At 43.0% G+C, this 27,254-nt stretch overlaps 2 protein-coding genes across 5 annotated transcripts; one reads left to right on the forward strand and one right to left on the reverse strand.

The window, feature by feature from the left end:
• Positions 1-478: 478 nt before the first annotated feature.
• kmt5aa (lysine methyltransferase 5Aa) lies at positions 479-4,914 on the reverse strand. Its single transcript, XM_061798958.1, has 7 exons — positions 4,274-4,914; positions 3,539-3,692; positions 3,004-3,247; positions 2,818-2,905; positions 1,768-1,827; positions 1,311-1,501; positions 479-1,171 (listed from the first exon to the last, which is right to left on the reverse strand). The coding sequence occupies exons 1-7, from the start codon at positions 4,280-4,282 to the stop codon at positions 961-963; spliced, it is 957 nt and encodes a 318-aa protein (XP_061654942.1). The 5' UTR covers positions 4,283-4,914; the 3' UTR covers positions 479-960.
• On the forward strand, positions 4,038-26,677 carry sbno1 (strawberry notch homolog 1 (Drosophila)). 4 transcript variants are annotated; one of them, XM_061798949.1, is made up of 33 exons: positions 4,038-4,228; positions 8,918-9,037; positions 9,128-9,226; positions 9,919-10,149; positions 10,219-10,351; positions 14,025-14,131; positions 14,206-14,302; positions 14,605-14,765; positions 14,845-14,978; positions 15,058-15,148; positions 15,334-15,495; positions 15,754-15,889; positions 16,021-16,126; positions 16,712-16,865; positions 16,957-17,139; positions 17,360-17,457; positions 17,540-17,685; positions 17,755-17,964; positions 18,549-18,722; positions 18,803-18,972; positions 19,369-19,500; positions 19,586-19,721; positions 19,813-19,925; positions 20,013-20,084; positions 20,375-20,474; positions 21,315-21,389; positions 21,484-21,630; positions 21,711-21,805; positions 23,380-23,466; positions 23,573-23,710; positions 23,805-23,881; positions 23,987-24,180; positions 24,337-26,677. In XM_061798949.1, exons 2-33 carry the CDS (start codon positions 8,918-8,920, stop codon positions 24,477-24,479), a joined length of 4,221 nt encoding a protein of 1,406 aa, XP_061654933.1. In that variant the 5' UTR covers positions 4,038-4,228; the 3' UTR covers positions 24,480-26,677. The 4 variants fall into 4 exon arrangements, with proteins under 4 accessions (XP_061654933.1, XP_061654932.1, XP_061654934.1 ...); XM_061798948.1 differs by lacking the exon at positions 4,038-4,228 and adding an exon at positions 6,322-6,790; XM_061798950.1 differs by lacking the exon at positions 4,038-4,228 and adding an exon at positions 6,322-6,790 and having other exon boundaries at positions 9,922-10,149.
• Positions 26,678-27,254: the final 577 nt, after the last annotated feature.

Consider the following 27,254-nt stretch of genomic DNA (forward strand, 5'->3'; position numbering starts at 1 on the left):
TTCTCAAAAGGACATTTCCCCCAAAACTGGACTTTAATCTTGAAAGATTATACCTTTGTTTTAAAATTATACATATATATTTTTAACTTTGATTGTAAAATAACTTTTCCCCCTATGAAATTTAACTTTTTTTAACCCATGAATTAGGCTTCTTAGAATTAGAATTCTCGCACTATTTTTTTGCGAATTCGACTTCCCTCACAAGTCTTATTTTCATACAATAACGACTTTTTCTTAGTTTTTCTTGAATGTGACCCTTTTTTCTTAAAAATAAAAAATAAGGGCCTTACTACTCTCATAAGATTGCAATTTTATTTTTTTAAACAATGACAACTTTTTCTCATAATAGGTTTTCTTAATCAAATGTGACCCTTTTTCTTCAAATAACTAGGACCTTAATCTTCCAAATCTTTTTTTCTCTTAAAAATAGATTCTAAAAGGTCTTAACATGACTTGATTCTCATAAAAAAACAATGTGTTCCCGGTAGAAGAATTACTTTATTTTCTTTTCAGTGTGGCCCAAATGTAAAAGGTTCCCAAGTTGTTAAAAAAAAGAAGCTATTTTTGCAAAAATAAAAAACAGAAGTAGACCCTCTAAAAATGTGTTTCCAATTCATCCAACTCTAAAAAACAAGCAAAAACCCATAATTCAAAGCTACCATGTGAAGAATGTTCTAGGTTGAATTCAGTGTCCTTTAAAAACCAGTGCAGTAATAAGCGCAAAAAAAAGGTATAAAAATGCACCAACCTTTAGAAGTATGCCCACGTGCGTCATCCGTAGAAAATGTGTAGAGAAAAAAATAAAATAAAGTGTGTATGAAGCACGGCTCCCAAAACGGCTTTGTGGTGAAATTTCAGGATTAACTGAAAGGGCAACACAACTGTTGCAGGTGAACTTAATTTGACCTTCTCTACATTTTTGGGAGTTGTGTTTATAAATAAAAGAGGTTCTCCCTGGAGTTAGTGTTTGAGCCACGGGTACGCAGCGATGGACGCCTTGCTTCGGTCGCCGTAGTCGTACAGCAGCTCCTCGCCCTCGTCGATGTCCCGCGACGCCACCAGGATGAGGTGCGGCGTGCCGTCCACGTCGTGCAATTTGGTCTGCAGGTTGCCGCTCTTGCTGTGATTGATCAGACGCCCCAGACGATTGGTCTCTTTGGTAGCGTCCACGCTGGATGTGGAGCATAGTGTCGTGTGACAAAAAGGCCTGCTTTCATTTCAATGGGATTTTTCGCATGGAAAATATGGAATTGTGGGAAAAGTGGGAAATGTTTGCTCTTCAACGTTGGACGCAATGAGTGAGCACGTACCAGTAAGCTTTACAGAGGTACTGAAAGTAGTACATGTAGCAGCCCGTCTCCGGGTTCTGGGCGTACTCCGCCTCCCGCTTTTTGGCGTCTGCCATCTCCAGGAGATCTCCGTGGTACTCCACCACGTACTCGCCTTTCCGGAAGTGTCGCGTGGCAAACACCGCTCGGCCCTTTCCCTCCATGTGCCGCACCTTCAAAATAGGATTGCCACACGTTGCTTCCAAATGTGCAATCTGGATCAGATCTGGATTAACCTTGATTTGGCACCCCCCCCCCAGCCCACATTGTATTGTATTGTATTATTGTGATAATTGTGGCTTCTCGACTTAATTAAAATGCTAACATAGGCACAATTTGGAACAGATCTGGATTGAATTAAATAGTTTTTACTCATTATAGACATAGTTCTTCCTGGCATCTTCCAGGTGTAAGCAGTGTAAACAGGAAAGGTCCGTACTTGCATTCCTTCCTCTATCCCGTTTGTGATGAGGTGGTCAATGAGGTGCTTCTGTTCACACTGGACAGAAAAGAACAGCTGGTTAGTGCCTGGTTTGTAGCGTTAATTGAATGAATATTATTACCTCCAGTAATAATAAGACAAAATGTAAAAAAATAAATAAAAAATCCTACATACACAACAAATGACAAACATTTGCATTGCTGTTTCATTTGCAATCTGGATGCGATCTAGAGTCAAACCAGATTTTATATTTTTTAATCATTGATTATACAAGCCTGATCAATTTTATTATTTTTAATGACCTTACCCATGGACGCATTCTCACCACAATTTTTATCGACAAAATATGCGCAATCTGATTCAGATCAGGATTAACCTTGATAACTCATTATTAAAATGTATTTATTCGTAAAATGTATTTATTAGTATATATTAATATAATCACTGATAGACATTATCGATGTGTGGCTTTTCACTCAAATCACTTTCAAATGTGAAATTTGGAACAGATCTGGATTAAACTTGATTTCACTTTTTATTTTAGGATTTTGCACATTATACACAACTTTTTTCAACCATTGATCTTTTTTTAGTGGCAATGTGTGATTCTCACGTGAGTTTAAATGGCTGACAAACATCTGGCAGATCTGGATTAAACATAACAGCTTCTAGCTGTGCATAGACATCGCATGTAGAAAATTTCATCAACATTATATTTAAATTGTGTCAAATGTGAACTCTGGATCAGATTTCTCTTGATTATTTGTTTATTTTTTTGTGAATTAAAAATAAATTAATAAGGGCATATTTAATTACATTAATGTGCAGACTCTCACTCAGATGCAAATGTGAAATCTGGATCAGATGTGGATTAAACTTGATGGGACATATTTTTTTTTAATTTACACATTATGTCTTAATTTTTTTTTCTATCATATTTATTAACAATGTGTAGATTCTCATCGAAATGTATTTATCTTACAAATGTCCATTTTGGATTGGAACTGGATGCAACTTGATTTGACAAATCAAAACGTTTCAGGTTACCTTGAGCTCCGTTTTACTTTTTCGTGAGCTGCGTCTTATTGGAAAGAAGTCGGTAACTTTTTTGTTCTGGGAGTTTTTCCCTCGGGGGCTATTCGGGAGAGACAAAAAAATAAAAATAAAAAAAGAACGCATGAGACGTGCGATAAATCAACCAAAGGTGGTTAAAAGTGACAAAAACATGCGCACATTTTGGGCATGGCTCGCTTTTGCTGCTTGCGGCGGGGCACAGCAGAGCTTCGGTTGCTACTGTGCAAAGGAGCGGGATGCCTGTCGGCAGAGAGCTGCATGGGGCGCTCTGCAGCAGGCTCAAGGCGACATTGAAGCTGTAGAGGTGATGTACATTCGTCTGACCAGCAAGAGGAAAGCTGCCTTGCCGTGTCCGAAGAGTGGCAATCTTTCGCGGTCGGGCCGATACCATTTGCGATTCGGCCTGGTGGGAAGGGAAACAAATCTATATTTAACATTAGTTTATTCATCATCGGTATGTAAGTATTTATGTTATGTCAACAAGGTTTTTCTGCTTATAAAATTTGGCGGTGGCTGCCTCCACCTAATTTCGTGCCGCCTCGGTCTGAAAAACCTCTGCCATCATCAAAACTCTTATAATATTGTTTGTCTTGTATGTGCGATTGATAGACAGAATGGTACAACCTCTGCCTCAATTTGAGCCTGGAAAAACCCTGGTCCAGCTTTTACTAAACCACTACGACATGTTTCACACCTTCTCCCAGCCACTGGACATCGCTCCTCTGGCAACACTGGGAAGTACTTCTTCTCTCCTGCGCCATGTTGGTCATCTTTTCCTCGCGGACCGGAGACGTCGACTGAGGACAACTTGAAGCGGGGGCACAGTGTTGACTGCATAGGATTTCCTCCTGGAGCAGAAGCAAGAGTCACATCTGTATAATGTGCTGAAAATACTGTAAAGTGGATGTAAAAGGTTAATTTTGGGAAGAAATGTTGGCGTATTATTATTTATTTCTGTGGAAATTGAGGCACATTAACCCATTAATGTTTCAAAGCTTGTTTGGCATCAGGCATAAAAAAAAGCAAATCCAAGAAGAGAAAAAAAAAATATTTTGAATGTCATTGCTTTTTACAATGGGGTGGGAAATCCACGCCCACAGTTCCCTTTAAACGGTCAAAGCACAAAGGCGACAGGCCTAATATGAAGGACGACTAAATATCAAAAAGGAGCCTACAATGTACTTTAAAGGCTTTTCTCTGGTTTTAAATTCGCCACCTTTGCCGTTTTAAAGTTCAATTAAACGTGGGGAAATTATAGCTAGCTATCAGGCAAGAGTAGAAAGCTCGTTTTCGTGTGGACTAAGCAACAAACGTTTTACACTCTGGTGTGTAAAATTCAACTCAAGAAGTTCACATTTGGCCACTTTTATGTTCCTGACATCAGGTGAGACGCTGGGACATTTTGTCGAACATGTTGTCTCAAACTTACCCCGTTCATGTCCGACTGGTCCCCCGAGGCTCCAGCCTCAGCTCGCGCCTGCTGCCCCCGGCCGTCCCTTCGAGGACGACAGGCTAGCTCCGAGGAGACAAAACCGTCGGCCGTCTTCACCTTCACGCAGCTCAAACCATTGAGGCGTCCACGGCTGTTAAGAGTTCACCATTTTTTCGACGGATTGTACCAGCGGTGGAATGGGGAAATGTCGCCGCCTGTAGTCCGTACTTTACTGTAGTACAGTAATTCTAACAAAGTATATGCGTGTTTTATTTTACAGCGTTTATCGTTGTGGCTACCTTATCATGCGTATATTATCTAAAAATATGACTACTAGTGTGCATTCAAGTGTACAAATGTGTGTGTGTGGCCGTAACTGAAGCGGAAACCACGACGACGAAACCAGTGTCGTCACTTCCGCTTTTGCATCGAACACGTTCATTACATATTGCTCTCATTTCTATCTTTTGTACAATACATTTTAGTTCCTGCCTTTCTAGCGACCCACACTAGTTTCGTCTCTGAGAAACGCTTTTAATGTGAATGAGACAAGCCGTATGTCACAAACATAGATATGAATAATAGATGCGCCAGTGTGCTGTAGCGTCACGGCTATAACTGACGTGCCAACCTGGCGGCCATGTTGCAGGGGTCGATGTTCCCATCAAAGTCAGTGGACGGACATTGAAAATAAGTAGTAACTCGCTAATTTCGCAACTGATTTTCACGAGGTTTATTTTCTTACCAACGCCAAAGAGTGTGCTATCAATACAGAACATCTTTTGTTTTTTTAAACCCAAAATATTACGCCGAGTTCTCTTGTTGTAATTGTATGCAGTTGTATGCAACCATATGCCCCACAATGTACTGGCATCCTTTTTTTCGGTTTTCTTGCCATCCGCACATGGAATGCGCTGACGACTTTGCTCCTCTTAACTTAGCGTCCCCATAGGCACACGGCTCAAAACGGCGTGTCAAATCACCTATTCTTATCTGTGGTCACACACAACAACATACTAGAGCCCAACCGATAACCGATTAATCGGCCTATTAATCTAAAAAAATATAATGAATAAAGAAACCTCTTTTTAGGTCCCTTAATGCTTACAACAACAAAGATTATTTTTTTTTTTACAGTACTTCCCCTACTTCCTTAGTATTTTTTTTATTTTACAGCAATTTTCACATACCAAAAAAATGAAAAGAAAAAAAAGCATTAACGGATAAATCTATCTTTAGATTTAGGCCATAAAGTAACATAATGAGTGAAGTTAGTGGCAATAAATAATGCATGATGTTCTTTATTGTTAAATCACTTTTTTTTCCTACGCCATTATTTTCTTTGCCATAAAGTGATGACTTTAAAATAAAATAATTCAAAAAACAACACGGAGATGGCTTTCTCCGATATAAAAACATTGCATTTTAAATATATGATGCACCGAGGGAGAGTTAAACTGAAACGGGAGCCAACCTTCTTGTGTGTGCATTTGTTATGCTGATTGTTTATCGTTTTGTGCATTGTTGCTGTTTGTTTGTTTTTTTTATTCTGTATTGCTGTGTTTTGGACCAACAACAACAGCTTGAAAAGGCACATCATGGGACCTTTTATAAAAAAAAAAAAAAAAAAAGAAGCAGATCCAATGCTACAGAAATCAGTGTCATCACATTTGGAATTGAAAGAGACAAGTTTAATGCAAATAATATATACATGGGAAATATTACGATAATATCTAAAAAAAAAAGTCATATATTGGATGACAATTTAATGATTACATTTAGTTATTTCATTTAAAAAATAGGGTTTTCTCTTTAAATGGACTCTTATGTACATTGTACAGCATCTTGCCATCGTAATGAACATTGTGCAGGTCCAGACTATGTGATAAATGTTGCGCACTCGACACCCATTGCAGCCTGGTCATCCTGGAAGGGATGACGGTCCCTTCGCAAGGTTTCCCCCCCCCCCCCCCCCTCAAATTGAGTTTTTATGTTTTTCCTTGCATTGTTGCATTGATACAATTGTTTCGATGAGGGGATGTCACACCTCCAAGACGACAGGTGGCGCCGTGTTTCTAAGCGTCCTCAACGCTTACCAGAAGAAGAGGAATGAAGACTCGCCCCGGGGTCACGTGACGCCTCGCTACCGCGTTTGACCGATGCCATGTTTGCCGTTTGCGTCAAAAGCATCAAAGAGGGCCGCGCTTTTCCTTTGTGCCGATGCGCTGTCGTGGCGGCGCGGCGGTGGCTCCGACGGCCGCAGTGGCGCTGCTGGTGGAGGGCCCGCGGCCGGCAGACGAAGTTCTCGACGACTGGAGGAGCGGCACTAGGGGCGGCTGAGCGAGGCCTTGTGCAAGTCACGTGACCAGCATGCGGCGGAGAGCTTGATTGGGGGAAACAAAAAAAAAAAAAAAAAAAAAGAAGATGGCGTGAGCCAGCACAGGACAACAAGCGAACGAGCGCTGCACGGCGCCCTCATTGCGGACCCACAGCGTCCCGTCTACCGCCCCTCAAGTAAGGCCACTTGCCTGGGAACTACGTCGTTTAAACTCCTCTCGCAGGGAAAAGAATAATTTACCGCTCGCTCGGTAGTATTGTGTGCGTATTCCCCCCCCCCCCCCCAACCATGAGCTACCCGGTGTGCAGTGGTTTAATTTGGCCATTCAGCGTTGCTAACGTTAGCGTAGCCGCAGCGATGACACAAAACAGGCGAGGCAAACCCGCCGACTCAACCGTGTTGAAGTGATCCTTCTTCGGGGGAATCTCGGAGGAGAGACACCCGCCGAATTTTGCCCTTCGTGAACTCACGTCTTTCGTTATCTAACGTATCTAGTTGCTGGCTCACTTAGGGCTAAACCCTTTTCCGAGTTGGAGCTCATGTAACTACTATTGAAATCTATCGTGTGCTAAGCAGGAGCAATTTAAAACAAACAAAACATGTGTTCAGTTACACGGCTGACATTGCGAATAGAAAATGGATGCATCATGTGTTGCGTTCAGGTACTGACATTGGGAGCTCGCCGCAGCTGTTTACAAGCAAATACAATGACTGCGTGTTTTCTTTTTTTTCCGGGAACATAAGCCATGGCGCGACCTATTCTTTGGGCTCATTTAACTCCAATTTGTGTCAGTCTTTAAAAAAGAAGAAAAAACGAATTTGGGTCCGCTTTCGATTCCTTTAGTCAAGCTAACATGCTAGCTTGGTCGGGGCTGTGTCACCCTGCCTGGGGACAGTCGACCTACAATTTCGGCTAATAACTCCCGCTAGAAGTATTGTGTTAGTCCGAAAGCTGAATTGCGTGTTTATGGGCCCAATAGTTTGTAATGATTTAAAGTGTGCTGTTTTTAGCTGTTAGCAGCGACGTTGTCAAAAGGAAACCGGAAGCCGGACGTAGCAAACACGTGTCTTGTTTGACCCGACCTTCTTATTTAAATCGTCATATTCATGCTTGAGCCGCTAAAGCTAACTGTTACAAGTCATTTTGGGAAGTTAGCAACGTGAGTCATTGCGGTTTCAAAGTTTTCGTCAGTTTTTCCTCTCTCCTGTCGTTATCTCCATGACATATTTTTTTGGGTGTTTAAGACTCCCCATAAGGTGCCTTTTAAACTACCATTTCACACACTCAAAAATATTTTCCTGTGAGCTTTAATGTATGGAGTAGATGGTATGCCGTTAGTAATTCACACTATTGTTTTTAATAGATAACCTGCAAGCAGGCAATGGACTTGCAAACAGCAAATATGAAGTTGCTGACAGGGTGGATGTCTCTTGTTAACATAAAAAAAAAAAAGGTTTTGAGAATAGTTACTGTTTTGAAAAAAAAAAAGCTGAAATGTTTCAATGCTAAATTGCAACTCCCCACTCCCTCCAAAAATTAGTTTCAAGAATAGTTATTGTTCCCCAAAAAAGTTGCAGTGTTACAAGAACAAGGCCAGTAAATTGTTTTATGCGAATACAATTATTTTTAAAGGGGGTGGAGTTGCTGTGTTTCACGAATCAAAATGTTTCAAGGGACACAATGTCGCAGGAGGAAAATTGCAGTGTTACGACCAAGTTTCAAATATTTTGAAAATGTATAATACTTTTAAGGAAAAGCAGTCATGTTCTAAGACTAGTTTCTGTTTTTTGAGAGTAAATGCAGAATTATATGGGAATAAAATGCTATTTTATAGGAAAAAAGTCACGTTGCTACGAGAATCTGTAATTAAAAAAAAAAAAATTCAGGGGCAAAGGTTGCAATTTCTCGAGGAAACTTATTTTTACTTGACAGAAAATTTTGCGATGATACAAGAATAGTTGCAGTGTTTCAAGAGTAAAACTATTTTTTGAGACAAAAAATGCAATGTTATTGGAAAAACGTCAAATTTAGAGTTAATGTCAAATGTATACAAATGTAAAGATGCCACTGTAGGCACGTTTTACATACTCTGGTAAAATTATGAATTTAGCTAAAAACACATTAGATGAAATGATGGAACAAACCTAACAAAAGAAGTGGATGTTTTTTTTCCTTGTCAAAAATGTTTTTTATGTAAAATTGAAAATGTAATATTTTATTTGGTCTTTGGCTTTATTCCTGTGGTGTTGGTAATTTTGTCTTGTGGTATTAATAATAGTTCTGTCATTTTTCTGTCTTGCAGATGGATCCCGGACAGGATTTACTTCTCACTGCTCTCAGCGAGAGCGGCATTTGCCCAAACGACATCGGACTGTTTGATGTCGATTCTCAGGATGTCGCACATCCCTCCACAACTCAGCAAGTGAGATGGGCCTCCCCTCACCGCCTTTTCTCCACAACAAAACAACTCAAAGGTTTTGGTGTGTTAAAGGTGTTCCCGCGTGTCTTTCAGTCTATCTCAATCAGCGCCCTGGACGTCGGCTTGGGAACAGAGTCCGGGGAACTTGTCCGAACCGAGTCGCCATCTCCAGGCCCCGTTGTGACTATCAGGGTAAAATGAATTTCTGAAACAGATGTCCTTTTATATTCCCACTTGTACAGTGAACCCCCATTAATTGCAGGGGATACATTCCAGACCCCCCCAGGCAATAGGTGAAAATCAACAGTATTGAGAGACCATATACATATTTTTTTTTGTATTGATTTACAGATCCCACATATTTTAAACGTTTAAACTCATTGAAACACACTTAACTATGCCTGAGTGCCTGTTCTCACTGTCACTGATGAGAAATGGGAAACCGATCGTATAACATTGCTTAGAAGAAACGGAAAAGAACACTCGCTTGCACAGTTCTCCAAGATCCCAAGCGTGCGTGCTTCAAGCTGTTTGTGCGTCACTCCAAGTTAGTTTACTGTAAAACTGATAAAACCCTTAAAACAACTGCTTTTAACACACGGAGCAGCAAAACATAAAAACAGGTAGGCAAAAACAGTATATTCTTTATCTGTGTTTGCCTTTTCTTGCTCTTGATTACACCGCATCTATCTTGCTCAGTGCTGCCCGTGATGTTTTTGCACAACTCAGTACTACACTGAAGATGCGCAACTCCAAATTCGAATTTGCCCGTACAATATACTGTAAAAATCCATACAAAATGATTCCTTAATAATCTACGAGTGGGGATGTGAACTGCGATATAGTTGGTGTTCACTGTATAAATGTTTTTCCCCGTCTCGCAGCAGCACAAACCTCAGCCATCGACCACCACGTTTGTCTTAAATCAGCTCAATCAGCTACCGTCGCTCGGAGCGGCCGTGACCAAGCCGTCAGCCGGCAACCCCGTCAAACACACCATCACTGTCACTAAGGTGGTCCACGTCGCCAATTCCGCCCTGCGGGGCTCATCCACGCCCACCTCCACGAGCAACCCCCCCTCAGTGTCCACAGCTGTGCCTTCAAACCACGACCAGGTAAAAATCTGTTGGGTTTTTTTCTACCCCCACCCCAGCTTTCTTCACATGTTCTCCTGTTGAACACAGATCCAGTTGAAAGACCTCCTCAGGGCAGGCAACGTAAAGAGTTCGGGCCTGAAGGGCAACAGTCTGGTGGAGCTCATGAAGCTTAAGCCACCGTCGGACATCGCCACGCCCGTAGCCACCGCCACGGGGCCCAGTAAGTTCAATGTGCACCTAAGATTTATGTCGAGTTGACGCTACAATGATACCTTCAAGTGCCAATGCCCCGAACACTTGAATTGCAAGTTTTTGTTCAGTGACCAAGCTCGTAACTCAGTTTACTAAGCAATTTTCCCCATTGAAATTACTTGAAATGGCATTAATCAGCTTCAGCCCCCCCAAAAAACACCATATTTAATAAATAATAACACTGTTGTATAAAAACAGACTAAAGCATAGTTATATAAATAAACAAACTGACTTTGTATAGTCTAATTACTGTACATACTGTACTATGTTCTTGTGTTGGATGTATGCATTCAAGGGGCGTGGCCTCGTGAGTGATGTCAGGAACTGGTGTCAGGTCGGTCGGTTAGTCTGTGTGTGTGATTGTCTGGGCGTGAGTTGTGGGCTACACCAGCTCCTCGCGAGCGTTCTCATTTTGTATTTGACTGTCCAGTTCAACGAACGCTTGAAAGTGCATCTGCAACTGTGGCTCCCCTTGCCCTCATGCGAGGACATTGCACTACCTTGATTGCTCAGGTTTTTTTTTTTTTTTTCCCCCCACTTCACTTGAGTGACGGTGTATGTGAAGCCTGCTCGCAACTTTAATTTTGGCTCGCAAAAAATCAAACCAGCGACTCAAAATAAATTGGCGCACTTGTGGGACAATGTACCACAATAATTGGGAACATGACCGACAGTCTATCACTAACTCGGACTAACTCAGAATTAGTCAATATTAGTGGGAAAAAAACCTTCTCGCCCGTAAATCTATAACGACCCAATACATTTCATTTTCAAAATTCAATTATTAATTCTCATGCCGCTGCGCAAACTAGTTAATTGCGCTGTTTGTAACCTCGTATGATAGGACAGCCATAAACCGAGGAAACCCTGCAATTGTGAATCAAACGCACTTTCACTGTGCCAGTTTGTGTTAATGAAAGGCGCACACTAGAACAATAGCACACGAGCCAACAACTTGAATACCTTCTACTCCAGATTTGAAAAGGACACTTTCACACCCCACACCCACCCAGCCACATCACCGACCACAATCACACCTCTGACTTCTGAATTAACCATCCACGAACAGGATGTGAGACGCATCTTCAAACAACAAAAGATTAACAAAGCGGCAGGCCCAGACCATGTGTCCCCATCCTGCCTCAAAGTCTGCGTGGACCAGCTCGCTCCAGTCTTCACACAGATCTTCAATAGATCTCTGGAACTGTGTGAAGTACCATCCTGTTTCAAACGCTCCACCATCATTCCAGTCCCCAAGAAAGCTGCAATCTCTGGTCTAAATGACTACAGGCCTGTCGCTTTGACATCTGTGGTCATGAAGTCCTTTGAACGTCTCGTGCTGGACCACCTCAAGAGTGTCACAGGTCCCCTGCTGGACCCCCTGCAGTTTGCCTACCAAGCGAACAGGGCTGCGAATGATGCACTCAACATGGGACTGCACTTCATCCTAGAACACCTCGAAAGTGCAGGGAGGATCCTGTTCGTGGACTTGAGCTCAGCGTTCAACACTATCATCCCTGAACTCCTTTCCTCCAAGCTTCTCCAACTCAGCGTCTCGCCTGCCATCTGCCAGTGGATTTACAGCTTTCTGACGGGCAGGACACAGCAGGTGAGGCCGGGGGAGGCCACCTCATCCACGCGCAGCATCAGCACTGGGGCACCCCAAGGTTGTGCCCTCTCTGCGCTGCTCTTCTCTCTCTACACGAACGTCTGCACCTCAACGCACCTGGCTGTCAAACTCCAGAAGTTTGCAGATGACACCACTGTCATCGGCCTCATCAAAGACTGTGACGAATCTGCATATCGAGAGGAAGTGGAGCGGCTGGAGCTGTGGTGCGGCCGACACAACCTGGAGCTGAACACGCTCAAGACTGTAGAGATGATTGTGGACTTCAGGAGGCATGCTCCGCCACAGCTGCCCCTCACGTTGTCTAGCTGCCTTGTGTCAACCGTCGAGACCTTCAAGTTCCTGGGAATTACAGTCTCTCAGAACCTGAAGTGGGCGATCAACATCAACTCCGTCCTCAAAAAGGCCCAGCAGAGGATGTACTTCCTGCGGCTTCTGAGGAAGCACGGCCTGCCACAGAAGCTGCTGAGGCATTTCTACACAGCGGTCATTGAATCAGTCCTGTGTTCTTCCATCACAGTCTGGTTTGGTTCTGCTACAAAAAAGGACAAACTCCGACTGCAACGGACAATCAAAACTGCTGAAAAGATTGTCGGTACCCACCCTTGAGGACTTGCACGCTGCCAGAACTAAGACAAGAGCGTGCAAAATCCTCTCGGACCCTCCACATCGCGGTCACCGGCTCTTCCAGCTCCTTCCCTCAGGTAGGCGCTACCGAACAATGCAAACTAGAACTAGGAGACATTCCAACAGCTTCTTCCCTTCTTGAACACCTGACCTACAATTCAATTGCAACACGCTACCAATTATTTAAAATTGTTTTTTTGTCTTGAGTTTGTTGTTACATTTCTGTCGGGCCAATTATAGATACTCGTGCACTCTCTGTAGTAGTATCACCACGCTGCATAATTTGCATATCTGTTGTTGACCAATACTGGCCACTCATGCCAGAGTAGCATCTACCCCATTTGCACACTGACTGAGGAGTATCTGCAACATTTGCGCAATCAACATTGTCCCAGATTATCACGCTACTAGTCACTTTAAACTGGATACACTCCTTGAAGTCTCTGTGGCCTTTGCACAATGGTCATTGCACCGGACTATTGGTATATTAGTCATTGAAACTGCTCTTAAGTGCTAGAGGACTCTGCATCTTTTTGCACAATTGTCAAAAAAAAAAAAAAAAACATTGTACCGGCATTACCAGATAACTAGCAACCCTTTATTGCTCAGTGATTGTTTTTCTCAATGTCTTTATGTCTCAAAAGTGTTCTGTCAATTGACTGTCTGTTGTCGTACTAGAGCGGCTCCAACTACCGGAGACAAAGTCCTTGTGTGTTTTTTGGACATACTTGGCAAATAAAGATGATTCTGGTTCTGATTATTCTGACACGGTCAGGTTCTATTAGGCCTGCCGCACACGGAACAACGCGGGCCAGTGTGACCGAACTGGACATTCGCAAGCAAATTAGTCAGCGACTCACACTAACCCTCGTGCACATACCGACTCGCTGCAACACCCATGATGTTCTTAGCGGGAAATAACGTTTTCAGGCACCACCTTTTTTGGACTGTATTTTTTTTCTTTTAAATTGACCCACAAACAACATGGCACAAAACAAGAAGCAATTTGCCTTCGTCGATGTAGCGAAAGAGGGGAAACGGGGCGATAATTAAAGGAGAGATTGTGGATATTTGAGAGGCGGTTGGCAATAATTATTCATTGACTGCCCTCGTGCATTTCGGTGACAGAAACTCTCCTCGCTCGGCTTATTAGCCACTGGTACAAATGAGATTACAAATATTATTAAGTTATTGTTGAACTAAAGTATTATTGTAAAACACCATTGCACAACAATTCAGTCGTGTTTGCCTGCGCCGCTCGCTGTCAGGCGGACCTTTGACGTTCATAATGTCAGGGCTTGTACTGATTTCCAGCAGTTCAGATAAATTGGGAGAGTAGGCATCTCTCATTTACGTGTCAAGTGACTCATCCATGTTTGGGCTCCAGGTGAGATGAACAATGGCGTCAAGAAGGAAAACACTGCGGCGAAGGAAAATGTCGTTAGAACCTGGAATAACGACGAGCTCAAAATGCATGCTTTTTCACATTCCCTGGTGAGTGAAAGACCACACGCGATAGCTTCTTGAAAGCAGACGGGTATTTTTACCATTTGTCCATTGTTGTGCAGAACGCACCTGGGATGAGGGAGGAGGATGAGCCTGAGGAGGAGGAGGAGGAGGAGTTGGGTCATGCGGAGACTTATGCAGAGTACATGCCAATGAAGTGTAAGTATGGTGTTGTACCTTTCTGGATGAGTAGAGAAGGCCGTTGAGAATGTAAAGAAATGTAACCGTTTTTTGCCCCAAAATTTTTTTTTGCTCCAATTGACGACGTGCTGGTCCTTCTGGTGTGCGTGCCTTAGCCACACGGGGACAGTGTAAATCAGATACATGGATATACTGTACATGGAAACATCTCAGTTCGTCACTAAGCACTAACAGGGAAGAAGGCTTTGCTGGCCCTTCACTGAGTGGTAGCGAGGTTTGGGGCCCAACCCTACCACTGAGTTGCACCCTGTCCCACACAGTGAAAGTTGGCCTGCGGCATCCCGACCCAGTCGTGGAGACCAGCTCCCTGTCCAGCGTGAGCCCGCCGGACGTGTGGTACCGCCTGTCTATCCCGGAGGAGGTGATCGATCGCGGCTGCCTGTCGGCTCTACAGCTGGAAGCCATTACGTACGCCGCCCAGGTGCGTTGAGCGCCTCTCGCTCGACCTCGCCGATGTCGCACGTTTCTATTTTGACCGTTATCAAATTTTGCCGGCAAAGCAACACGAGACGTTCCTGCCGAGTGGCGACCGAGCGGCCTACTTGATCGGCGACGGCGCCGGTGTGGGCAAAGGCCGCACCATCGCCGGGATCATCTATGAGAACTACCTCCTGGGCAGGAAGCGATCACTTTGGTAAATACGCTCAAGTGTCCTTGTGATCTTCTGTAAATTTACAAATAGAAAAGTTTGATCTCGGTTTCCTGTGTTTTAGGTTTAGTGTTTCCAATGACTTGAAGTATGACGCAGAGCGAGATTTGAGGGACATCGGAGCCAAGAACATTCAGGTCCATTCCCTGAACAAGGTACGATTTCATGTTGTTCTTTTAGGGAGACGTAGCGGCCTAACTTTGTATTTGTATACAAGCAATTAAAAACAAAATTTTCTATGATACGACCCTAGTGAGGGTAAGCGGAACGGAAAATGAATGAATGTTCCCTTTAAGTTTTGGGACTCCACAATGAGACTCAACTACGTTTATTTTTCCAGTTCAAGTATGGCAAGATCTCCTCCAAGCACAACGGCAGCGTAAAGAAAGGTGTCATCTTCGCCACCTACTCTTCGCTGATCGGAGAGAGCCAGTCGGGCGGCAAGTACAAGACCAGGTTTGAGCAGCTGCTCCACTGGTGCGGCGAGGACTTTGATGGCGTCGTATCCTTTCGTTCTGGTGCTCAACCTTCTTGCTGCACCTGTAGATTTGTGTTTCCTAAACTTAATTGAGCCAAGGCACATATTTTATATTGGAAAAATATCACGGCAAAACAAACAAAGTATCGTGAAATAATTATGCTCGTCTCAATTTACTCACAAATGTACTTAGTGGTAAGTCTGCGCGACAGTGGTTGGGAATCACTGGTCGAGAAGATAAGACTTTGGTTTGCGACGTTTCCTTAATCTGACCGTCCTCAGATTGTCTATGATGAGTGTCACAAGGCTAAAAATGTGTGTCCCATTGGATCATCCAAACCCACAAAAACCGGACTGGCTGTGTTGGAGCTTCAGAACAAACTCCCCAAGGCTCGTGTGGTGTACGCCAGTGCTACAGGTCAGTAGGGGGGGGGGGGGGGGGGGTGCGTGCGTGCGCGCGTGCGACCGCCCGCGCGCGCGGCCGGGGTTAAAGTTCCTCAAGAGGACGGCCAAGCATTGAAACTACTGTATGTTCTCTCCTCTCACTAGGTGCTTCGGAACCAAGAAACATGGCATATATGAACCGCCTGGGCATCTGGGGTCATAAAACGCCCTTTAAGGAGTTTGGGAACTTCATTCAAGCGGTTGAGCGCAGGTGATTGCGAAAGAATAAAACAAAAAATCTTTAACCACCAAACAGCAAAATGTTTCTGTTTACGAAAGTCTTCTATCTTAATGGGAAATGCCATAGACGGGTTAACGGAAATTTGCATATCTGTTCCAGTACTGTATTCCTCTGCGATTCATGGGAATAGGGAGCAAGCCCTGTAGTGAATAGCAAAAATCCATGAGTAATACTAAGGGCCCGATTAACACGTTAGTTTTCAAGAGGTCTCCAAATATGTGAAATCTTGAATATGCGGGCTAACTCTTAATTATAAACCTTCAGAGTAGCAACACACAATGGCATAAATGACAAACAACAATACTCGCCAGGATATTTTCTCTTTGCACTGTGGAAACAACTTATGGAACTTTTCTTGCGCTTCCATTAGACCTCAGTCGTGTTCAACATTTTGTGGCACAATGTGGCACTGCACTTTAAGGCGCACAACTGAATTTGGACATGCCTGTGTACTGTAAAAACCCATAAAATAACAAAATTTGCTTCATCTGCAAACAATGACACGGCCACCATTTGTGCTACGCTAAGCACATTTTCATGGGTTCTCTCATTCAGGGGCGTGGGTGCCATGGAGATCGTCGCCATGGATATGAAGCTGAGGGGAATGTACATCGCGCGGCAGCTGAGTTTCACAGGTGTGACGTTCAAGATCGAGGAGGTCCCCCTGACTCAGCAATACATTCACATGTACAACAAGTCCGTCAGGCTGGTGAGTCCGCCGCCGTCCTTTACCATCGCCACACCTTAGCTTGCGCAAATGTGTCAATTTATCTTGAAATCTCGTCGCTTCATCCGATCAGTGGGTGAGCGCCCGTGAGAAGTTCCAGCAGGCGGCCAACCTGATGGACGCTGAGCAGCGCATGAAGAAGTCCATGTGGGGCCAGTTCTGGTCAGCCCACCAGAGGTTCTTCAAGTACCTCTGCATCGCCTCCAAGGTCCGCAGGGTGGTCCAGCTGGCTAGGGAGGAGGTCCAGAACGGAAAAGTGAGACTTGACCCTTTAACTACCTGCTCAATCAATCAGTAGAGCACATTAAGAAGGCAAATCAGTTTTAAGGACTGTGGATGGATACATTTTACTTACATTACTTACACTTATTACTAACATAATTTTTAATTAATGGACATATACTGTGCCCAATTACTGCACACTAAGCTTCTTTGTTTAAAAAACAAAAAAAAAGCTCACCAGTTCCTCTTCGCAGTGCATTGTGATCGGTCTGCAGTCCACCGGAGAAGCTAGAACTCTGGAGGCCCTGGAAGAAGGAGGTGGAGAGCTTAATGACTTTGTATCAACCGCAAAGTAAGTAGTCCCTTGGGCAAAAAAAAAAAAAGTTGTCTTACACACCACTGAGATGCATTCACTTTCTTTGCTCGTGTCGCAGAGGTGTGCTGCAGTCTCTGGTGGAGAAGCATTTTCCAGCTCCTGACAGACAAAAACTGTACACCCTGCTGGGCATCGACCTCTCGGCCAAGAAGACCCCTTTGCCCAGTGACTCTGCATCCCAGCAAAAGGGAACGAAAAGAAAAGGTATGGGAATTGAGGTTGTCATCTGGCTTTCAGACAGAAATGAAGATATGCGTGTTGTGGTTTCTTAAGCACTGGATATCCAGACGAAACAGAAGAAGAAGCCTCGCAAGCACGGGGGACTGTCAGGCACCAGCTCTGACGAGAGCCAGTCGGAGGAGTCTGACAAAGACTCGGCCAGGGACGGGGACAGCGACGACAGCTTCAAGTCGGTCAGCTCGGCAGACGAGGACGACGACTTCAACCCGTTCAGAGATGAGTCTGATGAAGAAGGCGAAGATGGTAGGGACCGTGACTGCTGACGCTTGGACAGTGAACCTGTTTATTGTGGAGGATATGGTCCGTTTTAAAGTGAAGATGTTTTAAAGTATTCCCAAAAACTGTTCTGTTTCTCGCTGTCAAGAAATGGGAGGCTATGTTGTACAACATCTTTGAGGAAAGGAAAATATTCTTTCTCACAGTTCTCCAAATAAGAAACCAAGTGTGCTTGCTTCAGGCTATTTTCTCATTCCCAGTTGTAGTTTATTTTAAAACTGATACACAAAATAAGAGAAATTCAACATTTTATATTTATTTATGTTCAAACCTTCTAATTTTGTGTAGTGAAAGTCTGCTAGCTTACCGTTAATGTGAAATTTCATATATGGGCTAACGTTACTTAGCATAGATGTTACGGTAATTACAAACCTTAAAACAACTGCTACTTTAACCAACACATGGAGCAGTAATACAAACCGCATATAACAATACTCACAGGGATATATTTTCTCTGCTTTGTGTGAACGACTCTTACTAGTTGGGGATCTTCTCTGGTTCACTGTACAGTACCAACATGGTGAACGTCTGATTTCCTGCCTTTTGTTCAGATCCCTGGCTCGTCCGAAAAGAGCCCAAGAAGAGCAAAGAGAAAAAGAAGAAGAAAAAGTCTAGGAAGAGCATTGACCCCGATTCCATTCAAAGTGCCTTGTTGGCGTCGGGCGTGGGCTCCACCAGACCAGCTTTCACCGCACCTGTCGCCCCTACGCCCATGCCTACTGCAGGTAAACGCCAGCCCTTTAACTGAATTGCACTTTCATTTCTATTTTTGGGGAAGGATTATTAAACGCACGTGGTCGTGCAGTCAAAGCAGAGCCCGAAGACAGCTGCCTGACGAGTCAGGACGCCGTGGAACATGCTCAGAAGATGAAGAGGGACCTCCTGGAGAAACTGGAGGAGCTGGCTGAGGAGCTGCCGCCCAACACGCTGGACGAACTCATCGACGATCTGGGAGGACCTGAAAATGTTGCTGAGGTAGAAAATACGGAATTTGAGCTAACATTGCTATAAGCTTGGTCAGGGTGTGTACTATTTTATATGAAAAACTTTGCCACAACTTAAAAATTGGGTACATTTTTGTGAGCGTCAGTAATCACTATAAAAATGGTTCAAGCTTTTTTCCTCGTCCTAATGGTTATATTTAGTTGAAGGGCTTAAATTCTATCCAAGTAGCCTTAAAAAGTCTTTGAGTTTGTTAAACCTGCAGATAACCTGATCCTGTTTGTTTTTTTTTTTTTTTTTTTTTTTTTTTTTTTTTTTTTTTCTCCCCCTCAATCTTATACCATTATTTTCTATGAAGACAGGTCAATTTTGACTCACAGTAAAAAAGGAATGTTGAGCTCATCCCTATCCTTGCCTGCCTTTCTCAAGATGACTGGTCGCAAAGGCCGCGTGGTCAGCAACGACGACGGCACCATAACGTACGAGTCTCGCTCGGAGCTGGACGTACCCGTAGAAATCCTCAACCTGACAGAGAAGCAGCGCTTCATGGATGGGGAGAAGGTAAAGAGTAAAAACGACTTTTTGGAATAGCAGCTTACTAGTTGCACATTAGTCTTATTGATTGTTGCCACCTCTCGCCACCTAGCACATAGCCATCATCTCCGAGGCGGCCAGCTCAGGCATTTCGCTGCAGGCCGACCGCCGGGTCAAGAACCAGCGCCGTAGAGTCCACATGACGCTGGAGCTGCCGTGGAGCGCCGACCGAGCCATCCAGCAGTTCGGTGAGTACAGCCCAGACTCGCTGCAGAAACCCTCTGCTGCCTCCTCTGTGACTTCATATCGTATAACTCACTGTTGCTGTGTAACCCGCAGGAAGAACTCACAGGTCCAACCAGGTCACGGCTCCTGAGTATGTCTTCCTTATCTCCGAGCTGGCCGGCGAGCAGAGATTTGCCTCGATCGTGGCCAAAAGATTAGAAAGTCTTGTGCGTGAATACTTCATTATTATTCCAAACATTGTGTTGGACTTTAAATGTCAGACTGACTTAAATGTCTTGTGCTCTCTCCAACAGGGGGCGCTCACGCACGGAGACAGAAGAGCAACAGAAACTCGAGATCTCAGCAGGTTCAACTTTGACAACAAAGTAAGCACAAGATGCCCTGAAGTTACACATTTGAGTTTGTTTCAAATTTGGACCAATTTTACTCGACAGACAATTCTAAATTTCAAAATCTTAAGGTTTTGTCGTTGCATGTGGGGGGAGCATGGCGGCAAGGTTGGGTCACCGCCCTAAAACATGAAATTCTAATAGCGCCACTTAACACGGTCACTAACGTCTTAGTGGTGTCTTAATGAGAGTCATAGGAGTTCCTTACCGGTACCAATGTTTTATTATTCCACTGTGAACTCAGGTGTGTACATTTCTCATTGCAGTACGGCCGAAATGCTCTTGAAATCGTGATGAAGTCGATAGTGAAGCTCGACACGCCGCTTGTGTCCCCGCCCTCGGACTTTAAAGGAGATTTCTTCAAAGGTACGATTCTTTGGAAATCATAAAACATTACAGTGAACCCCCGTTTATCGCAGAGGATACATTCCAGACCTGCCAGTGATAGAGGCCAAAAAACATTTTCATAGTTTTACCCTTCCCAGACAATTTTAAAACATTTTAAATTGTTAAAATGCATTTTTTATTAAAACACTCAATAATGTATTTCTTAGTGCTTGGTCTCGGTCTCTCGCTGACAAGAAATGGGAGACTGTCATATATTATCACCTTGAGGAAATGAAGACTCTCGCTCCCTTAGTACTCCAAATAAGAGGCGAAGTGTGCTTGCTTCAAGATTTTTGTCACTCCAGTTGAATTGTACTTGAAAACTGACACATTAAACAAAGGAGAATTAAACATTGTATATTTACACAACAAATTTTTCAACCAAGTCATCATATAATTTCATCTGACAGTCTTCTAACCTCATGCTAACTTATCATGCAAAACCATACAAAATACCATAGACGAGCTAACGGAAATGAGCATAGATTCCATGTTAATTATAAACCTTCAAACAAATATTTTAACACACACGGAGCAGGAATACACACAGAGCGTACAACAAAAGAGACTCAAACATTGAATATTTAAATACCAATGTTTCACCAAACCATATCATTTTGTCTAATGAAAGTCCGCTAGTTTAATGCTAATATATATTGCAATATACCATAGACAGGCATGCGGGAAGTAGCATATAAAATTTTGCAGTTAATGTGTTCTCTAGCCCTACGGGCCAGATAGGACCACCCGATGGGGTGGTTCTGGCCCGCGGTCTGTACATTTGACACCTCTGCTCTCATGGATGACATTTTTGTTTAGATGTTCAGAGAGGCTTGATAGGTGTTGGCCTCATTAATCTGGAGGACCGATACAACGCACTGTCGCTAGACAAAGGTAAGCTTCACAACTGGAAAGCATTACTGTACAATTCTCTTGCTGGTGTTTGCTTTTCCATACATTTAATGTGACCCCCTACTTTTACCAACAGACTATAACAATATTGGGAAGTTCCTGAACCGAATCCTTGGCATGGAGGTCCACCAGCAGAATGCCTTGTTTCAATACTTCTCTGACACGCTGGCGGCCGTCATCCAGGAAGCCAAGCGGAGCGGCAGATTCGACATGGGCATTCTCGGTGCGTTTCTCCCCTCCCACTTTTAAATTTTGTTGTTGTTGTTGTTGACAACAAACAATATAGCTCATTCCTCTTATTAGATCTCGGCTCTGGTGATGAGAAGGTGAAGAAGATGGACTGCAAGAAGTTCCTGACGCCGGGCTACACGGCATCCGGCCACGTTGAGCTCTTCACGGTAGGCTCCTGTCAATGCGTTTGTGGTGAGAAGTAGCATATAAATACTTAAGTTACAGAATTTAAGTAGATTTTTCAGGGATCTGTACTTAACTTGAGTATTTTTTCTGACGGTTTTTACTTTTACACCTTTCTAGTCCTTACTTTGTCAAAATACACCTGTTACTTTTTTCCACCTATGGTTTACAGCACGATGTAAAAAAAAAATATGTAAATAGATGGAAAGTCAGCTGATTTTCCCCATCCATGGCCTCATTGAACAGAATTGTTTATCAGCTACAAGAAGGATTTGTGGCTAATACGTTGTCTTGTACCAGCTTAAAAAAAAAACACTAGCTTGTGGCCTTCAAACATTGTCTAATCTTAAAAAAAAAAAAAAAAAAAAAAAACTGTATTTTTTATTATCATGAGCTAATTTAGGATTTTTTTTGTCAATTATCAAAGTTAGCAAAACTGAAAAAGTTGTTTTAATGGCATGAAAAACTGAGCTTTACGCTAGCTGGCTTTTTCTTCGTTTAAAAAAAAAAATAATAATAATAATAAATCTCGGCGGTGTGGGACAGACAACACGTCTGAGACAGGCAACACGTAATGCCCGGATCAGACTACAAGACAAATTTGCTTTCACGATGTCAAACTACTGCAATAAAATCTTGTATTCCGATACCACCACATCATCCCGTTTTTTACGATCATTGGGCTTTATCTTGTCAACTCAAATACGACCGGGTACACTTGTTACCGTGGCGATGACAAGAAGAGTGGATCACGCCGACTGTATTATAAGAACAAAATGGGGGGAAACGTGTGTTGGCTGTGTCACCGGTGCTCAGGACAGGAAAGGACGTTCGTTTAAGGCTTGCTTGAGGTATGTTCACGTACTTTTAATACGATACAAGCAGGCAACAAAACGTTATGTAGCCTAGCAAGCGAGTTGTAGCACGAACGGTTGGACGTAAACATGCCACCGTTCTGTCAAATCATGCTCTAAAGTTTCTGTGTGGGTGAAGTAATTTAATTACAATAAAGTAATTTAATTACAGTAAGTTAACACCCATTATTTCTGTCATGTAATGTTGGTTTGACCTGACCGATTAGAATACACGATATGACGAGCAGTGATTTGCAACTTTTATGGAGCCAAGGAACATATTTTACAATTGAAAAATCTCACGGCACACCAACAAACAAAAATGTCACAAAAAGTGGATACATTAATTACTGGATTTACTTCCTGCCATCTAATAGAAGACCATTCATTTGTTCTGTCTGTCACTACGCCTCACTGGCATAAATAGATGAACAAAGATACATTGTTTATTGTAAATATTTTTTTGAGTAATTAAGTACACAAGTATATACAGTAAAAGAACAGGTCAATTAAATAGACAAATTGCTCAATCTTGTGATCGGATCTGTGATGGGTTGTTTTTTTAAACACGCTGATCGGCCCCAAATAACCTGATCGTGTAAAGCCTACTGTAAGTATATTGTGAGTACTTTTGCCACCTCTGGGGTTGAATGACGTGAGGTTGCCTGATGTGTGTTGTCTTCGGTATGTGCGTGTGTGGGCAGGTAAGCGTGGAGCGAGGGATGTCCTGGGAGGATGCGACGCACGCCTGGGCTGAGCAGAACGGACCAGATGATGGATTCTATGTGCAGGTATGCTAACTTATATAATAAATAGATGTAGTAAATGGAAGAAAAGAAAAACAAGTGACTTTAAGTCACATCACACATTCAGAGTGCATGTGCTTGACTCTTTCAGTCACGGAACAACAAGAAGACGGCTATCCTGGTGAAGGAGGTGAATGCAAAGAAAAGACTCTTTCTGGTCTACCGGCCCAACACGGGCAGGCAGCTAAAGCTGGAGACGTACGCCGAAATCAAGAAGAAGTTTAAGAAGGTTCGCGGGAGCGATTTTTTACACAAAGAATTTGGCATACTTTATGAGGTGCTGTTTAGAAGGGGTGGGGAAAAAAATTTTCTTGTTTTGTCAGGTCCTGTCAGAAGATGCCAAGCAGCACTGGAACGAGCAGCACACATCGTCGGCGAAGATCTGTTCGCATGCTTTCTGGTATGCATGTCAAGTACGCATGTACTTGCATAGTATGTATGCACTTCACAATTGGATTGTGAACAATATTGCAGATGGCCGTCATTGTGCTCTTTGCGTCCGTAGGCGGGGCAACTGTAGGAAAGCTTCGATGGGGCTGCAGTGCGAGATCGGCCTGCGCTGCCGCACGTACTACGTGCTGTGTGGCTCGGTGCTGAGCGTGTGGAACGAGTTGGAGGAGGTGCTCACGCCCGTCAGCGGCACCAACGTCAAGGTGCAGATCGTACGCCTGCGCACCGAGGACGGCCAGCGGATAGTCGGTGAGTGCTTCGGCATGGGGCCGCTATGCATTTGACTTTTGCTCTCAACATGGGCTCCCTCCAAATTTTATGTACACCAAATTCCTGGAATTCTTTCGAAACTGGTGATGAAGAGTTGAAGACTATTGTTATACTTTGTCTCCCGCACTCTTGTAGGACTGATCATTCCGGCCAACTGCGTGTCGCCGCTGATGCACAAGCTGTCCACGTCGGACCAGTTCCAGCAGCTGGCCGTGCAGGAGCAGCACAAGAGGCAGCAGCTGCACCCCCAAAGTCTGAGCCACGCAGCCAATACATAGTGGCAAGATGAGCGCGTTAAAGCGGACTGGTGTACATACAGAGGAACTGTTTCAGGGTTTTTTTTTTTTTTATTATTATTCTCTTAATTTGGAAGACTCGCTATCACCTCTCCTTCCGACGGGGGTGATGTTTTTCGTCCTCTGACATTCAGAGTGGAAGATGCGCGACGGACACCCCGCCACACTGGAAACTGACCGCTACGTTACAATCCAAGAATAAACCCTTCAGACTTTAACGTTGATCCTTGTTTCATTTCCCTCGATTCTCCTTCTCTGTCTGAAAAGCATCCTGGCTGCGAGGAATGTTTCGTTTGACGCACGCTACTCAGTACTCAAAAAAAGTTAGGGATATTGGGCATTGGGTTGAAATTCAAAATGAAACTAAAATGGACTGTAACCTTTAGAGGTTAACTTAATTTCACCTTTAAAGTTTTGAATGCACGTCCAACTATTCAGTATATTCGACAAGTATGTTTTTTTAACGCGGTAGGCGTGGGAGATGGTCTCACCCAGCTCGTCTGTGAAATTCAGATTTGTAAACCACTGATCCCTGTTGATGGCTGTGTTGCATCGCTTTGGATTCCGCTGACCGCTGAGTTATGGAGTAGATTATGAGGAAGAGATGCCAACATAGAAGTCGCACAGGTTTATGTACCTCACACTTGAACAATATATGTATGGTATGAACAGTATGTGTTGTGATAATAGAAATTGTTGCGATGGTGTGGGGGAAAAATGACACAGCTCGTTGAGTGAGTGGCGAACTATGGTCTTTGTGAGAACGGCAAGTTGTACTGAAACATTCTACAGCTGGACATTCAAAAGTTTAGAGAATGTCAAATTAAGTTTTGTGCATGTTAGGTTCATACTGAAACTTCACCCGAAAGCCAAATATCCCCAACTTTTTTTGTGAGTAGTGTCGTAAGCTCGTCAAACGCCAGCCTGCCTCAACATTTAAAACTTACTTCCTGTCTTGACAAGTTGGATGAAGTGTCGTAAAGTCTGCATGGAAAAAGGTTGAAACTCCTGACCTGTCCCCATTTTGTTTTTTTGCCGTCTTCTTCTCAGGTCTTAGGACATTACAGCTCATTCCGTGGTCAAAGATGTTCTCCCTCCCTGCCTTCTTTGTCAACCACTTGTGACCTAGAAGGACAACACCACATCTGCTAGCGGACAAATAAATGAAATGTTCTTGATTGAGAGATGCAACTCAAGCAAATGTTGATTTTTGTACATTTTTGTATTAAAAAAAAAAGGGTGTCTTGGTATTTAAATGACCTGTTCATAACCTCAAAGATGTCCTTCTAGTTTGGCCTTTATGGAAAGCCGTTTGAGCATTTATTCGATATCTCTGATCGCCATCTTAGGTCCATGTACTAGTAAACTGTTTGCTAACTGGTAAGACATTTCAGTGCACCAGTACAGCTGTTACTAATAATTGCCCCCCCACTACCCCCAACACTATTAGCCTACTTGTACATGATTAGACGTTACTAGTTAACTACTAGATTCAACTAGTAGTTATGTCACACTAGTAGCACCAAAATACCCAAGGTAGTTTCACCTCAGTAATGTAGTTGTCCTACTGGTGCAGTAATGTCATTTAGTGGAAAAAACATTACTAGTAAGTGGTTCTACTACTGTGCCCTTGTTGTTATACTAGTGCGCTCAATTGTCTTTGTGGTGAGGACAAAGAGCGTACTAGTACATGGACCTGAAACAGGATAATTATGGAGAGCTGTATAAGAACTTATACGGACATCCTTTACATCCACCTTAGGATCTATGTACTTCTATGCTCTTGGTTCTCAGTCGTAGGGTAACTGCATCTTACTAGTTAGGCAAAACTGCACTAGTTAACAACTGTGCTACTACTACCTTAGCGAGATTAAATTCTAGTTATTAACATCTAGTGCTTGACCAGTAGTGCGCCGTTGTCACAATTTTGCCTCACCGGTAACATAGTTATGCTAGTATGCCAAAGTTTTCCTAGTGAGGACGAGTGACCATGAGCTGGGTATCAAGTATATTGAATACATTTGCAACGCCGAGTAGGGTATTGAATAAATGGTCAAATGACTTTTCATAGGCCTTGGGTGATGTTGCGTTCATGGTCTGTGGGGGGTTTGGAATGTCAGCGAAATCATTTCTTGCTGACAGCACTCAATAAAGCTTGATATACAGTACTTGTACTTCAATCCTTTGTCAAATTGGTTTTATTTTCATCTTTACACGTTGTCCTGTGCCTCAAAATGGGTAGTGGGTGAGTATATGGAAGTTAATAAAATTTATTGACAGATAGAAGAAATGCTATATTTTAGTAGGTATGTCCTCTAAATTGAATCGCGCTGAAAAGGTCATGTAGTTTTTTGTTTTTTTTTAGTAACATGCGAACTAAATGTAATTAAATGTTTTAAATCCAAATTAGATTAAAATAGATTTTGGCATCTAGAAGTTTTTTTCCTTATATATGAAAATGCAATTCAATTGTTTATAGAGTCAAAATTGGGTCAAATAAGATTTTGCCATCTAAAAAAAATTTTTAAGGAATCAAATTGTGTCAACCCATATTTGGCTATATTTAAAAAAAAACGTTTTTTTTTTCTTAAGTATAATTTCACTGTTCAAGAGCAGTCAAAATTGGTTCCACCCATAACATTTGGGCATACCCTTAAAAACGATTTCAGAATGGATACTAATTTAAGTGTAATTCCATGTTTTACTGGAGTCCAAATTGGGTCAACCCATAAGATTTAATTGGTTTCTAAACAATGT

The sequence above is a fragment of the Phyllopteryx taeniolatus genome, chromosome 15 (genome assembly GCF_024500385.1).
Source record: "Phyllopteryx taeniolatus isolate TA_2022b chromosome 15, UOR_Ptae_1.2, whole genome shotgun sequence".
Classification (NCBI taxonomy): Eukaryota; Metazoa; Chordata; class Actinopteri; order Syngnathiformes; family Syngnathidae; genus Phyllopteryx; species Phyllopteryx taeniolatus.

Coding starts and splice junctions, on each gene's coding strand:
- sbno1 (XM_061798949.1), top strand. CDS start 8,918: ATGGATCCCGGACAGGATTTACTTCTCACTGCTCTCAGCGAGAGCGGC. Junction 14,766..14,844: donor CCATTACGTACGCCGCCCAG/GTGCGTTGAGCG, acceptor TTGCCGGCAAAG/CAACACGAGACGTTCCTGCC. Junction 18,723..18,802: donor TACGCCCATGCCTACTGCAG/GTAAACGCCAGC, acceptor GTGGTCGTGCAG/TCAAAGCAGAGCCCGAAGAC.
- kmt5aa (XM_061798958.1), bottom strand. Junction 2,906..3,003: donor AAGCGAGCCATGCCCAAAAT/GTGCGCATGTTT, acceptor TCTCCCGAATAG/CCCCCGAGGGAAAAACTCCC. Junction 1,828..2,817: donor AAAGTAAAACGGAGCTCAAG/GTAACCTGAAAC, acceptor TTTTCTGTCCAG/TGTGAACAGAAGCACCTCAT.